We start from the raw sequence: 15,284 nt of genomic DNA on the forward strand, positions 1-15,284 counted from the left end.
TTTCCAAACATGGACAGTGTGCAGTCTCAACACGTTTCACAGGTTTATGCACTGTACTTTTTTAACTCGGAGGATAAATGTGACATTACATCATTCTGAGATTTGTGACGGACTTCAGATCAAACAGACCTCAAACAGTAAAGTCAATGACAGGAAGTCGACCCTCAGCTGATGTCGTCTGCGGTTGCTTTCTTCAAGTGAAGGAAAGAGAGAAAGCAGACGTCTCTTTACAGTTGTCTTTATTTTGCCAGGAAATAAATTATTCAACTTTTAAAAAATATTTGAAACAAGCAAAACAAACGCAGCACATTGAAGTAGCTGAACCACTCTGCTCCCCTCCAGCAACGCAAACTTTAATGTCTTGACTCGATGTAGTGGCGAACATTCAGCTGGTTTAGGCTGTGACAGATTGTGTTTACTTCAAGTTTGTCGCTATGCAAGGCTACAGGTAAGAGCCCACCTGTGCGGGCCGGGCTGACGGGCGAGTGCACGGCTTCAAATGATTAAAACACAGCAACCAAAGCCCGCTCCGCGAGATAAAAGCCACTTTCAGCCCCTTGAAACTCATCTCAAGTTAAACCAGATGTGTCTGATCAGGATCAAATGACTGAGAAAAGCTACAGAAGGTTTCGGTTCCACCAGCTAATACTGATAATTGATTGGACAAAATATAACACATTCTACATTGTTTATCACGGTTTAAAATACAGGACGTCTTAGAAAAGGGCAGTAAAACAAGACCAGTGCTTGTATTTCAATAAAAGGAACCCTGGAGGGAAGTGGCATGTCTGTACGAAGCATGAAAACATGTTTTCTGTCCAGTGGTGGTTTAGTCGCACAAGTCAAAAGGTGTTTTTGAAGCAGGTCTGAGGAGCTGCTGTCAGACATCAGCTCAGGACTCTGGACAGTTACAGGCTCAACATTCAGAGAGAAACACCGTGTGGGCGTCGATCGCTCTGCAAGAGAAATTCAAGCAGCCATGCTAAGAGCAGTACTATGAGTTAGCATGCTAACGTCAGCTGAGGCTGATGGGAAGCTCGTTAGTCAGAAACCAAATTGTGGCACTAAGATCAGAGACATCAGAAGACACGGTAAAGGTCATTAGATTCATCCTCATCCAGTGGTTGATGGGACATTTCAGCCTGGCCCACAGTGTTGGACCGACGAAGAAATTTCATCTGAATATCTGAAAGCTGAAATGTGTTTTTGACTCTCCTGCTTTGAATCTGAACTCAGATGTCTTCCCTTTTTTCTGCCACAGATTTAAAAACTTGAGTTTCTCCTGCAGAGCTGAACCCAGCTGGTATCAAAGCATGTGGACGGGTCACCTGTCCCAGCTCAGGTGTTCCTACCGACTCATGAGTGAAGTAACAGGACAGGAGAGGAAAACTGCTCAAAGGGAAGATTTACCCCATCACTTTTAAAAATGTTTCCCCGGTGGCTTCTTTACCTCAACTGACTTTGTCTTATTTTAGAAATAGCCTACATTTCCCAGAATGCCTTATGCTTTCATTCAGCTGCTTTCAATCACATTCAGGTGACCCACCAAAGCACCAAACGGCCCAGCAGCGCGTGGACGAGCAGAAACCGCTCACTGCCTTAATAAACACACCTGAACAGCAGATTATTACACCTGGACGGCTGAGCTCACCGCATCAAAGCGTCGCGTGCTGATGTTCAGAAAGTCCTCGTTTACCGGGACGCGTTTCACTGCCGTCCGTGAAAACTGAGCCACGTGTGCATAGAGGAGAAAACTGCACGATGACACCGACATGGGGAGTCTGTTCATCTCAGGGGGGGTCAGTGTGTAAACTTCAAAACTGATTATTACCAACATCCTGGTCTCGCGGTGACCGGAAGTGAAACGCTATTTCAACATTTGGACAAACTGCAGGCGTGAATCCAACCACCAGGAGAGGAAAGTGGATGAAATTAGACTGAAATCAAACAGCTGCAGCAGAAATTCTGCGTCAGACGTTAGCTCGTGCACCAGCATCTGTCCAGAACCAGAAGCAACAAAAACATGTCAACCGACGGAGGAAGTAACGTTCTCCATAAATACACAATAAATAGAAAAATCTCACACATTCACTGTTGTCTTCCGACGTCAGAGCAGAACGACTTCACGTCACAGAGTCAAACGGCAGCGGCGCTTGAAACGGACTCGGTGACGTCATTTGAAACTGACGCGCGCGCTCACAGAAGGTCTTCCTCCCTTTCTGATTCACTGAGCCCACGAGCGCGGAGCAGCTGAGGAATTATTAATCTAAAATATTTGAAACGTCTCAGCAGCAGCACCACGAACGCCGTCACGTGACTCAGCGACGTGAAACTGAACAGCACGCAGGCGTCCACGCGGCACCTGCGCACTCTTTGAAAGCAGCCGACAACAAAACCAACCCCGAAGAAGAGAAACAGGTGAGGTCACAGAAAGCCGCGTCTCGTTTCCGGCTGGCGATTCTTCGTCTGGACTGATTGATCTGATCGACTGATTATTGGATGCAGAATGAAGAGACGGATTGTACGACTGTCAGGAAGGTGATCTGTCAGACTTAAAACAGAGAAGTTTAAGACTTAAAACAACTTTACATTGATTTTAAAGGTCAGTGCATAGAAAAAAAAAGAGTAAAATAAGTAAATTTTAGACAGCACACTCAAACACTGTCCCACAGAAATCATCCTGGAAAGGATTCGCTTCACTTTTTTTTTTCTCCCTTGTTTGTACACTCTGCCCACCTGTAGGCAGAGGGCTCCTCTGTTGAAGAGACCCAAAATCCAGATGTTAAAAAGGATCTCATGTTTGTTGCTGTTTTTTAATAATTGAAAAATGTCTACCGAACGCGCTGCCGGTCCTCCCATCGCCACTAGAGGGCAGCGCAGACTCAGACAGTCCGACTCCACGCCTGGAAAAGGCGCACTTGTTCCTCGATGCGTGACAGTGGAAAACATGCTTTCTGACGGACAAACTGTGCAATGGAGGCCTCGTTTCTACATCCAGAAACACCTTTGAAAAGATCGATCAATCAATCAATCAATCAATCAATCAATCAATCAATCAATCAATCAATCAATCAATCAATCAAAAGCGTGATCAGCCAATGGATGAAACTCCCAATCAGGTCACAGAATACAGTGTAACACAGCAGCAAACAGCCAGATTCTGACCCAATGAGACGCCTGAAGGTTCACACCTGAATGCTGGACTGGACCCACACACACACACATACACACACATGCTATGATGGCTAAATGAAGTGTATTATAGCTCCGACAGTGTTCTCCTTGGGGGAGAAAGACCCCAAAAACGAGCAGCTCATTGGTTTTGACCGTTAGTGAAACACATTCCTGCCGGCTGTGACGCGTCATGCGGTGGAGTTCAGCCTCCTCTGTGATGCACTCAGCCGGTATCTAATCTCACCATGCTCAGAGGGTCTTCACACACTAATAAGTAGCTTGTGATATGATAATGTCCCACACAGACGAGGGTGTCCAGACAACACCTGTTTACCTGTCGACAAACTCTACCTGCCACAGGGCCAAAAGGACCACTGAAACATCAGCATTGAGGCAGATCCTCACTGAACCAGAACAAACAGAAACATCAGAAAGCAGCATGCTGTTCAAAGTGCACACACATCTAAAACACCAGATACACACCATGCACCCACACACACAGACACACACACACACACTCACTCACTCACACACACACAATTTGGCAAAATACTCCTCGGTAGTTTGGACTAATCTCTCCGCCCATGTCCGCTCCTCCTCCTCCTCCTCCATGGCAGCTCTCACGTTTTGCATTCCCAGTTCAAAAATAAGACAAATGTAGAACAGGAGGGATGCATCATGGCTGCCGCTTCCATGGCTGCTGTGGCGTTAAGTGAAAGCAAAGGATTGATATCAGCCTGTCCCGTTCTTCCTCCGTTCCCTCCTCCTCCTCAGTCTGTTGCTGATGAAATAAGGCAGGAAGTATTTCATTTAATAATGTCACTATTTTTTTTTTCTTCTGAGCTGCTGGCAGGCGCCGTGCGCCGCCATTCCTCCCATCGCCACTAGAGGGCAGTGCAGACACAGACAGTCCGACTCTACGCCTGGAAAAGACACTCCGATAACACAAAAATATCCACACGTCTGTTGAAAAGGCTCTTCATTGTCCTTCAGTACGCGTCCTACTCATCATCACCCCTCCTCCTCCTCCTCACATACTTGTTCCTCGTCCCTCCTCTCGTAGTTTTGAAGCGCCGGTCGCAGGCCAGGAGTAAAAAACAGAGCAGGAAAGCGCTCCTCCCTCGCCGCCTATGCCATGTAGATGAAGGTGTTGATGTCTGCCTCGTCCCTCTTTATGTACTTGTGCTCGATGAGCCACTCGATCTGCTCCTTGATCATCTTCTTCTGAGGCAGGAACATGTTCTTCAGGATCTCCACCAGCTCCGTCTGCAGCTGGGCGTTGCTGATCCTCTTCCTCATCTTCATGATTTGGATGATGGCCTCCTGGAAGAGGAAGAAGAAGAAGAAGAAGACACGTTACGCCTCAGCAGTCTAACACACGGCTTCACGCTGCTGTCCAGGCCTCATTAGTTGTACCTGAGTTCTGAGTATTCTGAGCTGAACGATTCCTTCATTCTCCTCTTCTCTCATTCGCTCTGTGGTCAGCTGCAGCCGACCAATCAGGTTGATCTTTCCCCGCTTCTGGACTTTGGAGTTTTTGCTGAGAAAATAACAGATGATCAACAGCCAAATACTCAAACAGTGATTTATGGTGAGGTGCAAAGAACATATTTAAGTTACTTTATGCAAAACTTCCACAAGACAAACCAATGAGACAGGAAGTCCAACACCTAAATAGGGATGCGCCAATCCGATATTGGTATCGGTATCTGTCCCGATATTGAAGAAAATTCTAAATCGGGTATCGGTGACATTGGGTCCGATACACAGGGGCCGATCTATCCAGTCTAACGCTGTGCTGTAGGCGCTGTGAGGGGCGTCATGCACACCAACATGCAGTGCTGAAGCACACACGATGTGGACCACATTGTTCTCGAAATGAAGCCAGCGAAAGGATCGGCTGTCTGGAACTTTCTCAAACCGCCTCAGCCCACAAACTCGACGGCTGCTTGCGATACCTGCGCAGTGTTCTGAGGGGCGGCGGTAAAACGTCAAGTTATAACACGACCACAAAGCTCTGAAGCCTCATGCATTTCAACCCGCTCACACGCCACACCTCGTATTTCTCACGCAGAGAAATTAGCAGGGCGACGGCCATCAAGCTGCGCCGCCATTTTTTGTAACAGTGGAGCAGGTGGAGGAGTTGGTGATGCGTCGGTCAAAACGGCTCTTAGAGCTCTTTGAAGGGAACGATCGGAGCGAGAGCCGCTTTGTGTTTATTGTTTTCTTTTGTCGACTTTTTTTCTGTTCAAGCTGCACGTGATCGGTCAACTACATGATGTGTAGCGGCTTCTGTGTGTACGCACTGAGCAGGAGGGCGCGAGGGCGCGCGCACACACACGCACGCACACACACACACACACACACACACACACACACACACACACACACACACACACACACACACACACACACACACTCAGCTGCACTAAAATATGCTGAATTAAATAAATATTTTATTTGTACGAATTTATGTGTCATTTATGAGATCAGACCCCCGTTTAATAAATAGGAGAGAAATGTTTAAGTCAAGTCTGATGCACAAAAGAATGATCCGTCTTTTCCACACAGTGAGAAAGACTGTTTGTGAGGTAACTCAGCTGTTTTTCTGGATCGGTATCGGACGATTCCTAAACCTCAGATATCGGTATCGGAGGTGAAAGAAGCGGACCGGTGCGTCCCTACACCTGACTCCTGGAAACAGCATCACATACATGAGGGAGAACTCCTGGTTGACGTAGAAGAGCGTGCTGTCTGTGAAGTCTTTGGGCGAGCTCACTGGAGGGTCATAGGACAACACCTGTCTCTTCAGCTTGGGGAAGGCGACCAGAGACTGCAGAGAGAGGACAGAGAGGACAGAGAGGACAGAGAGGACACTTTAATGGACGGAACGACATCGCAGCTGAAATCATTGAAGCTGTCGTCGTGTGTGTGTGTTTCCTTCATGGTTTCATGGAGGATCTGTGTGTGATAAGCTGATCCAGCATCCGTCCCTGCGTGCAGACATTAGCGAGCTGGGATGTGGATGCAGATCAGTGATTCTGACTAACCCACCGACAGCCGGTGGGTTACGACTGACAGACTTATAAAAAAAAAAAAAGAAAAAGCACCAGATGGGCGGTAAAATGTTCCTCGACCTCGGCTGTGTGACGCAGGCTTCTTTCACATGAGCTGCAAAGAATGGATTTAACCTCAGTAAATATCTTTAATCCTGCAGACTTGTACTCAAACGTTTGCTCGCTCTGACCCAGAGTGTGCGGCGGAGCTCGGCGTCGGGCAGCTCCGTGGCCAGTTTGAGGTTCTCGAAGCTGATCCTCTCTCTGGGTCGCTGGTTCCAGGCGAACAACACGGCCAGCTGGAAGGTGGTCACCTCCAGGTCGTACTGGCCCACCTCGTTTTTAAAGGTGATCTGAGCAGACGGGACAGAAACAGAAGGTGAGACATGTCTCCTCACTGGTGACACAGTGCTGCTCTGTCAGTGTGCTTTCAGGCTCATAACACATGCAGTGAACACTTTGAAGGAATTTAATGAAGTTATTCAGTGTATTCATTATCTCTCCACAAACTGTTCCCGAAGTCCAGGAGTGAAAAAGCATTTTATCTCGGTGAGACCGTGACGCCGGCTCCTCGTGGAACTCACAATGCCGTTGGACATGAGGTGATGCCAGTGGAGTTTGCGACCGCTGTGATTCCTCTTGTAGAAGTCCTCCACCTCAGGGATCAGGTCCTCCAGCTCCGTGGGCAGCGACACAAAAACCTTCTCGCTGCTTCGGGACCAAGCTCCAGCGTTCAGGATCTTGATGTTCACGCTGTCGGCTGCAGAGGACAGAAACATCCAGAAAACTTCAAGAAGCAAGAATCAGACAGAACTCTGCACTGACGTCTGCCAGCAGCTCGAGCTGATCCAACACATCTGTCAAACTGGCCTGACTACAGAAAAATTAAAATGTAACTCTCTTCAGATTTATCGTTTATTGGAACTGTGAATCAATAAAAAAGAAAGACCAGTGTGTGTGTGTGTGTGTGTGTGTGTGTGTGTGTGTGTGTGTGTGTGTGTGTGTGTGTGTGTGTGTGTGTGTGTGTGTGTGTAGTACCTGGAAGAGCCAGCTTGTTGTGTTTGTGCACCTCTTTGAAGACCTGGTTGAGGTCCTCTGAGACCTTGATGTCCTGAAACATCCTGGCCAGCTTGTTCACGTAATCGGCAGGCATTCCTACCTCCTACACACACACACACACACACACACACACACACACACACACACACACACACACACACACACACACACACACACACACACACACACACACACACACACACACACACACACACACACACACAACAAAGGAAAAGTAGTGTATGGCCATATTATTGATGTATTATTTTTACACAGTCGATTCAGCTCCGTTACTGCCTCCACTGCCGGCTCACAGGCGGAACGTTGTTCGAGCTGCACTGAGTCTCAGGTGAAACGCTCAGCCAGACTCTCTCACTGTGAACTTACTGTCTGTCTCTGCGACTGACAGGCTAACAGTTAGACAGGTGTAACTCACTCTCAGCCACTCCACCATGTTCTCCTCTATCTCGCTGTCTGCTGAAATGTCCAGAATGAGGCGCCTGGTCAGGTGAGCTTTGTGGTAACGCATGAACACATCTTTGTTCTGGACGTACTTCAACACCAAGAGCTGCAAAGAGAGAAGAAACGAGAGCAGATGAGACGGGTTCAGCCCTGAGTTCAGCCATGTTTCTGAAAGCACACACACTCACCACTTCTTTGAGCTTGAGTTCGATTTCCTCTGAGTTGAGCTTCTTGCTGAGAGGAGTCTTCCTCAGCAGCATGTCACAGTAGTTCGCCAGCAGCTCAGGACACTTGGACTCGGGCTGAGTCTTCATGCCCACGCTGGTTGGACGGAGAAACACTCATAAATTTCCATACACACCACAGCAGCGTGACTGCTTTCCACATGGACACAAACACTTCCTCACCCTTTCTGTTTCATGGGCAGCTCCAGTTTGAAGATCGTGGCATCGTTGACAACAGCTTTGTACGCCTGCGGAGGAAGAGGAAGAGGAAGCATACACGTCTAGAAAAGGTCAGAAAAAGATTTCCCACAGCTCCATTCACACATACACACTCAAATCCTCCAAATCCTGTTCACCACAAAGGTCTCAACATCGTGCAAATAACGTCTGATGACAAAACGCCTTTAAGCACAGCGGAGATCTAAAACATGTAAACGACTACTGTGTCGTCCGCCGGTCGGATCAAACGCACCTTATCTCTCGCGGTGAGGAAGCGCGGGTCGTCCTGGAAGGCCTCCTTCACCAGTTTACTGAAGCGGTTGAACAAAGTCAGCAGCTGCTCCACGTACTTCTCAGAGTCCTGGACAGACAAACACACACACAGAAGTCACACTAAACCTTCAGCTCCTGCTTTAAAGCATCAGCTCGACCTGAGCTCCAGCAGACCGACGGCTGGAGTGAGTGTTGGTGCACGTACAGTAGTGATAGTCTCGGCAGCGGCCACCATGTCCGCCAGCCCGGCGCTGATGATGTGTTCCTCCAGGTCTTTCAGCATGGGCTCGATCCCGCTGGGAACCTTGTCCATGAGTGAAAACATGAGGTGCAGCTCTGCTCCGGGGAGAAGAAGAAAGAGATGAACATCACAAGAAGCTGTTTCCATCCTTCAAATCTGATGCATGAAGGCTGAGCACTGATTCCAGGACGTGTGGCAGACATCATAGTCTGTCTTCAGTACAGTGCAGACAAACACGCAGCAGCACTCACTGTCTGTCTCGTTGCGCTTGATCATCCCTGGACATTCAGCGAGGATGGTTTCTTTGAACGAGGTCACCAGAGCGTTCACACAACACTCCATAAGCTGTGGGACACACAGAAAACACAGACTCACTGCAGGGACACTTTGAGACGGACTGGACGAGACTCCTGACAGGCCGGCGCTGGAGTGAGGCCACCATCTGAGCCAATTACAGGCCGAGAACGAGATTTAGGGATAAACAGACAGATTTCAGATCTGACTGGAGTGTTTGTGACTGAGGTGTAAAAGCTCATTAAAGTGACAACAAAAGAAAAGGCTTCTCCAGCAGCAAATATTGATCCATGCGTGATTATCAGCCTCAGGAGAACAGTGTGGCTCGTGTGTAACGCGGTGTGTGTGAGCTGATAAAACAGGTAGCGTTGACACCTCAGATGCTGTCAGAGACACTTACTGCTTGAACAGAGTTACATTCACGACGTGTCTCGAGATATCTAAGTGCTCTCTTCTCCTCCTCTCTTAGCTTTGCGTCTGCCTGCAGGGAAACACACATGAACACAGACGCTGCAGTAAAAGTCACGCAAAGACAGAATTAATGACATTAATAACCTTTTCTCCTCACATCTGTCCACTAATTTTAGCTTCGTGCTACGTGAGGGTGAAGGTCACATTTCCATACGTTAACAGAGCCCTCCACCTTTCATCAGAGGACCCCTGAGCGGCATCCTTCTTTCACATGTTGAAGAACACATCCTTCGTGCTAACACTCGTACTTATATTACTGCGCTCACATATTTCATGTAGTTCTGGACGCCGTTCTGCTGCAGGTAGGACGGTGCCTGTGTTCTGTAAAACCTCTCTGTGGAGTCCAGGTACGCCTTCTCAAAGTTGTCCCTGTAGATCTGCAGCTTGTCCTCTGGGTTTGAACACAGGTTCACTGGTGGGACACAAAGCGTTCATGCAGTTTTCATCCTTTCTCTCCTGGATGTGAAACTTCAGAGCGTGCACGCCCGGTAAGTCTGTGTCTGTCAGTCTTACCGTACGACTCTCGTACACCGATGACGAGCTGGGAGTCGAAGGCCTCGCCCTGCCTCTCGGCGTGCACCAGCTTCATGGCGCTGTCCTGCAGGCGACTCTTAATGTTAGAAAAGATCGACTCGTTCCACGTGTCCAGCATCAGCTAGAGGAATTAAAGGAAGGCCACTGATGAGTTCACCACAAATGAAACAGGTTACGTTTCCTTCAAAACCCCTTTCATCTGCAGACTGACTCGTACTCGCTCACTCACCCAAGCCTCCTCCTCTACAGCACTCTGTCGCAAAATGAAAAGCCTTTTCTGACACAGATCAAACAAACATCTCATGATTCATCCTGAGTTTCTCTGTCATACGACGGTTTTTAGGCAAACTGACCCGGAGCGCCTCACTACGCCTCCTCTGCAGGTTAAACTCTCTTCCTCTCTCGTTTCCTCCTGTCTTATTAATTTGCTTTAGCTGCGCTTCCTCTCACTTTTCATTCTTCTGTTCCCGTCCTTCCCCTCCTCTTAACTATTGTGTCTTCCACCTGTCCCTGCTGTCCTCCTCCTCATCTGTTCAACTCAAATCCTGACCTCTGACCCTGTGGACTTCTCCCGCTTCCTCCTCTCACCTTGCGTACGATGCTGTCCTCCATGTTTGTTTTCTTGTTGCTGCCCTGTTTGCCCATCAGCGTGATCTCCAGCTGACAGAAGGGTTTGGGCAGGATGTCGCACTGCGTGAAGAACTTCCTCCACTCTACGATGTAGGCCTTCAGCAGCGCCGTGTCATCCTGGTGGCTCAGCACCCGCTGCAGCAGCAACAGAAGTTAGAGGTGGTGCAGGTCGACCCAGAAACAATCGGCTTAAAACCGACTCTTTCATGGTTACATACACTGACTTCATCAGAGATGCAGATAGAGACATTAAATGTGTTACAGCGATCTCAGAAGGCAGAGCGAGACGAGCATTTCTCTCTCTCTCTGCTTTCACTTCACACCAGTGACCAGGGCGTTTATTCAGACATGAGACGGCCATATTGAAGTGCCGTCAGATTGAGATAAATGCGTTTTACTCTCCAAAAACAGTCCATCAAACAAAAGCACATAAAAAGTAACCCACAGCATGCACACACTACTTACAGCCTGTGCTTGTTTGATGAAGTCTAGGATGTCCTCTTTGAGGGCCTGATGGATTTTGGCTGGTCCTTTATCATCCCATAGACACACAGCATGGACATCTCTGAGGACAGACAAGAAGAAAAAAGACACATCATGATGTGAATTCAGGCTCAGGCAGCAAATGCAGTTCAGCAGAGCTTAATTCAAGTCCCTGGAGGCTCAGGATAGTTTCCAAATGTAAATGTTTAAGAGATTCAAGGCACCGAGAAGCACTGAAGCAAAAGAAACGTGCATCCACGTCAGAATAAAGTTTTGATTTCAGCCAAAAGTCACTGAGACAGACGCGCCAACGCCGACACACAGAGCTGCTTCCCTGAGCACCAAACACTCACACACCGCAGACTGCCGCCCGGCTGACACACACTCAACATGTCCCTCATGGTAACACACATATTGCTTGAAATGTGACGTCTTCATAGAATTGTTGGAGGCGGTGATAAATGGTAATTAAACACTATATGAAAAAGGCACCAACACTGTAGTTTTCAAACAAAATCCTCACAATGTTAACAACAACATGCTATTTGACAGGGAAACACATCAGAGCATGGAACAAAGTGAAGTGAAAACCCTTTAAGTCTGTAAATGAGGCTTTTAAAACAGGCTGCTGAAGCATCTTTCTATTATAAAAGGCAGTTACAGTAAAAGGCCGTCACAAGGCGACCCACCAACTACAGAAGAGCGGACAGAAATAACACGTGAAATTTATATTATGGAGCGACTGTCAGGAGCCAGAAAGAAAAGTTTACCTGATTTGGACCAAGAGGACTGAGTACGTCAAAGCAGTCAGATCAGATTTTAAATGACGTGATAATATGGTTGCTGACACAATTAACGGATTGATGTACTACACACAGTATGAAACGCAGGTACGGACATCAATAAGTTTGATTTGTTTTATGTCAGCATGTATGTGGATGTGTAGATGTGTGTGTGTAGGTATAAATATAGATATACATGTATGTATATGGGTGTGTGTATTCCTTACCACAGAACTCTGGAAAACCTGGAATGGAATCAAGAGCTTCCCATGTTCAATTAAATATCGTTAACTATGTCCTATTGTTAAAAAAAAAGAAAAATACTGTCGAAGGGCAACATTTGGATAACTGAAGAAGAGTAAGTCTCAAACAGATGTTCTGTGACTTCATCAGTAGTACAGCTGTGACTGTACGAGTTTTTTTAAAAAAGGGGCAGTTTTACATCAAGATCGGGAAGTTAAGCTACAGAAACGAGACACTTTTCCAGTTTATGAGCGGGACACATCCCCCAACAACGCACTGACAGACGTAAAGCACTGTGTGGGGGTTATGCAAAGAACAACACCGTCCAGTCCATCTATAGCATGTGTGTGTAGCTGAAATGCACCAAAATAGCAGCAACTGTGTTCAGGAAGTGAAGCAGCAGCCGTAGTAGCAGCTGTGTGGATCCCACGTCGGACTACTTTCTTACGTAAGACAGGGAGAACTAAGGGACAGAGCAGAGAGCGTCTCTTACGAGAACAAGTCGAACCACTGTTGCTTGGTGACGGCCTCCTGTCTGAGCAGCTTGAGGACGATGGGCCGCATCAGATCCCACTTGTCCTCAAACTGCAGGGACCCCTTGTTCTGGAGGAGAGACACGGGATGGGTGGAGTGGGAGGAAGAGCAGAAGTGAGGAGGGAGGTGTTGGGGGAGAGAAAGCAAGAGAAGACCGAGACAGAAAAGCAGAGACACACAAAGAACAGAGTCAGACCAAGCAGCTGATTATTTAGCAGCAGCTATGATCTTAACTGGGCACCTTGTGAACTGGATAAAATGGGAGCCTTGTATTGAGCAACTGGCTGGGTTACAAGAATGGGTCCATAGATCTCACACACAGCACACTCTGTATTCTTTGCTTTGACACTTCAAGTTTAGCTCCAGTATCTCCCTCCAGTCAAGGTGTGAATCCACCTGAGGCAAATTCAACTGATGTAAGCACCTTCCATAATATTAACTGTAGCAGGTGAAAACCTCAGGTCAGCTGCCACCACTGCACCTTTTTCTTATATATTCTCTACACAGGTTTCAGAAGTGATAAACAAAATTGAGCAGTCGCTCAGTGACCTTCCACGCACACACCTGTCTGTATAAGCTCTTACAGTAACAACGCAAAGAGCAGTCAGATTAAAACCAAGCCATGAGGTCGTAGGACTGCCTGCTGAGCTCACAAACAGGACTGTGAGGACTGAGGAGGCATAGACATGAGGAAGGCTGCAAATATAAAATCAGGCTGTGAAAAACTGAAGTGTTTGGCCTCGATTCTCAACATCATGTGTGGAGGAAACTGGGCACCGCTCGTACAAAACCATCCGAACAGTCCGTCACGGTGGTGACAGCATCGTTCTGTGGGGATGCTTTCAGGGGCAGCGATGGAGGACCGACGCTTCATGTGTATTTCCTGCAGAGCAGCAACTTCAGCTTATTTTCCATGACTGACTGAGACTGAGTCAATGATAATTCAGTCTGTTAAATGTCAGTGAATAATGGAAAATGCAAACAGCAATTCCACAAATTGCTTGTGCAAAACCAAGAAGACATTCAGTTTATATCACAAGTCGTCACATTAGAGACCCTGAAACCAGATCAACTGCTTAACTTCATTTTTAGTGCTTTCTGCTCCTGACAAGTTCCTGCATCTTTGGAAATAAGTGGTCCACCACTTGGCCACTTCACAAAAAATTAAAAAGCAGACATTTGAACTTAACGCCAAGACTAGTTATCAGTCTTTGTGGGTGTCCATCCACCTTCATCAGCCTCCTGAAGCTGTTTGGGGGGGGGGGGGGGGGGGGCGTCTGTCACGGTCTGTACCCGGTACCTGACTAAAGGTCAGCTGGTTATTTTACTGGCTAATCATGTTCAGACAGATGACACTCGGTGGTTAACGTGGCCTTACGGACACAGACGGTGTATTCCGCAGGTTCATCTCCCGTCTGTTGGCAAAATAAAGAAGCTAACACGTTAGCAACAACTAGCCAAAAGAGGGAACTTCACGGCCGCGCTGCGAGAACCAGAATCTCGTGTCGAAGTTCGTTTCTGCTTCGGACCGCGTCCCCCGCGCTCTCCGGGTCCGGGTCGGGGTTCGGGGGCTTGATACGGGGCTTGTTTAGCTGTGGTTCGCCGTCGCAGAGATGCCGGATCGGGGTAACGGCTACGGTTGGGGTTTGGTTTGGAATCGCAGGAGAAGACAGTTTGGGGTCCGGTTCGAGGGTCGGTTCTAGTCAAGGCGGGGGGGGGGGGGGGGGGGGGGGGGGGGGGGTTAAACGTCTGGGGAAACAGACTCCGACACAACGCCGGATTTCAACGACAACGGTGGCAACTATGACTTCAGGCGCATGTATTTTTGCATTTATTTCATATATTTGCAGTATCAGGGCGTGTATGTATACGCCTTAATTGTGCAAATATATAGCTGCACGATATATGAAAACGAGGAGTTCATATCTGCACACAAATATGGGAAATACGATATATTGGAGCGCTTCTTACCTTTAACAAATTAGACGTCGCCATGTTTCTTCAACTTATCACTTCGCAGAATCTCGCGAGAAAGGCGCTCCAGCTGGCTCAGATTAGGTCATGGTACAGTAATAACCCCAAACACTGCGGTTCACTTTCCTGTGTCTAAACACGAATTGAAATAAATAAAGCAAGTCTAACAGGAAGTGTCCTTAAAATATCAGCATATAGGAAGGTGGATTGTATTTGGACAGTATGAGAACAGTTTTGTTTTTCACCAAAATCTGACAAACTGTGCCTTTGGCTCCAGCAGGGCCCGCATGTCTAAAACTGAAATTCATATGTGAAATTTTTGAAAGATCAAAGTAAGCATCCTTCACTTTTACGCTTGAAATGTTAAATTAATGATGAGATCAATATAAATGTCAATCATTTTAAGAAGCAAAACAAATCACAATCCATCCATTCTTTTCTACACAGCACACCGTCTTTCCCAAAGCGTCTGTGAAAGTTCATGATTATAAGATAAGATAGTGAATGGATGAAGGTGTTTATTTTACATGTCAGTCTGAGGAGAAGCTGTCAGATAACTGTCGGGGAGTAAACAGGACAGTATTTTCCTCTGACTGCTACAGAATGGAAATACTTGTGAAACAGTGAAGTG

At 47.3% G+C, this 15,284-nt stretch overlaps 1 protein-coding gene across 1 annotated transcript; it reads right to left on the reverse strand.

The window, feature by feature from the left end:
* Positions 1-229: 229 nt before the first annotated feature.
* LOC139336145 (cullin-5-like) lies at positions 230-14,700 on the reverse strand. Its single transcript, XM_070970077.1, has 19 exons — positions 14,651-14,700; positions 12,639-12,748; positions 11,103-11,202; positions 10,596-10,772; positions 9,987-10,128; positions 9,740-9,885; positions 9,403-9,483; positions 8,960-9,053; positions 8,673-8,803; positions 8,448-8,555; positions 8,159-8,223; positions 7,940-8,072; positions 7,726-7,857; positions 7,269-7,392; positions 6,815-6,990; positions 6,422-6,583; positions 5,889-6,007; positions 4,591-4,714; positions 230-4,497 (listed from the first exon to the last, which is right to left on the reverse strand). Exons 1-19 carry the CDS (start codon positions 14,672-14,674, stop codon positions 4,303-4,305), a joined length of 2,343 nt encoding a protein of 780 aa, XP_070826178.1. The 5' UTR covers positions 14,675-14,700; the 3' UTR covers positions 230-4,302.
* Between the last annotated feature and the right edge of the window lie 584 nt (positions 14,701-15,284).

The sequence above is a fragment of the Chaetodon trifascialis genome, chromosome 9, assembly GCF_039877785.1.
Source record: "Chaetodon trifascialis isolate fChaTrf1 chromosome 9, fChaTrf1.hap1, whole genome shotgun sequence".
Taxonomy (NCBI): domain Eukaryota; kingdom Metazoa; phylum Chordata; class Actinopteri; order Chaetodontiformes; family Chaetodontidae; genus Chaetodon; species Chaetodon trifascialis.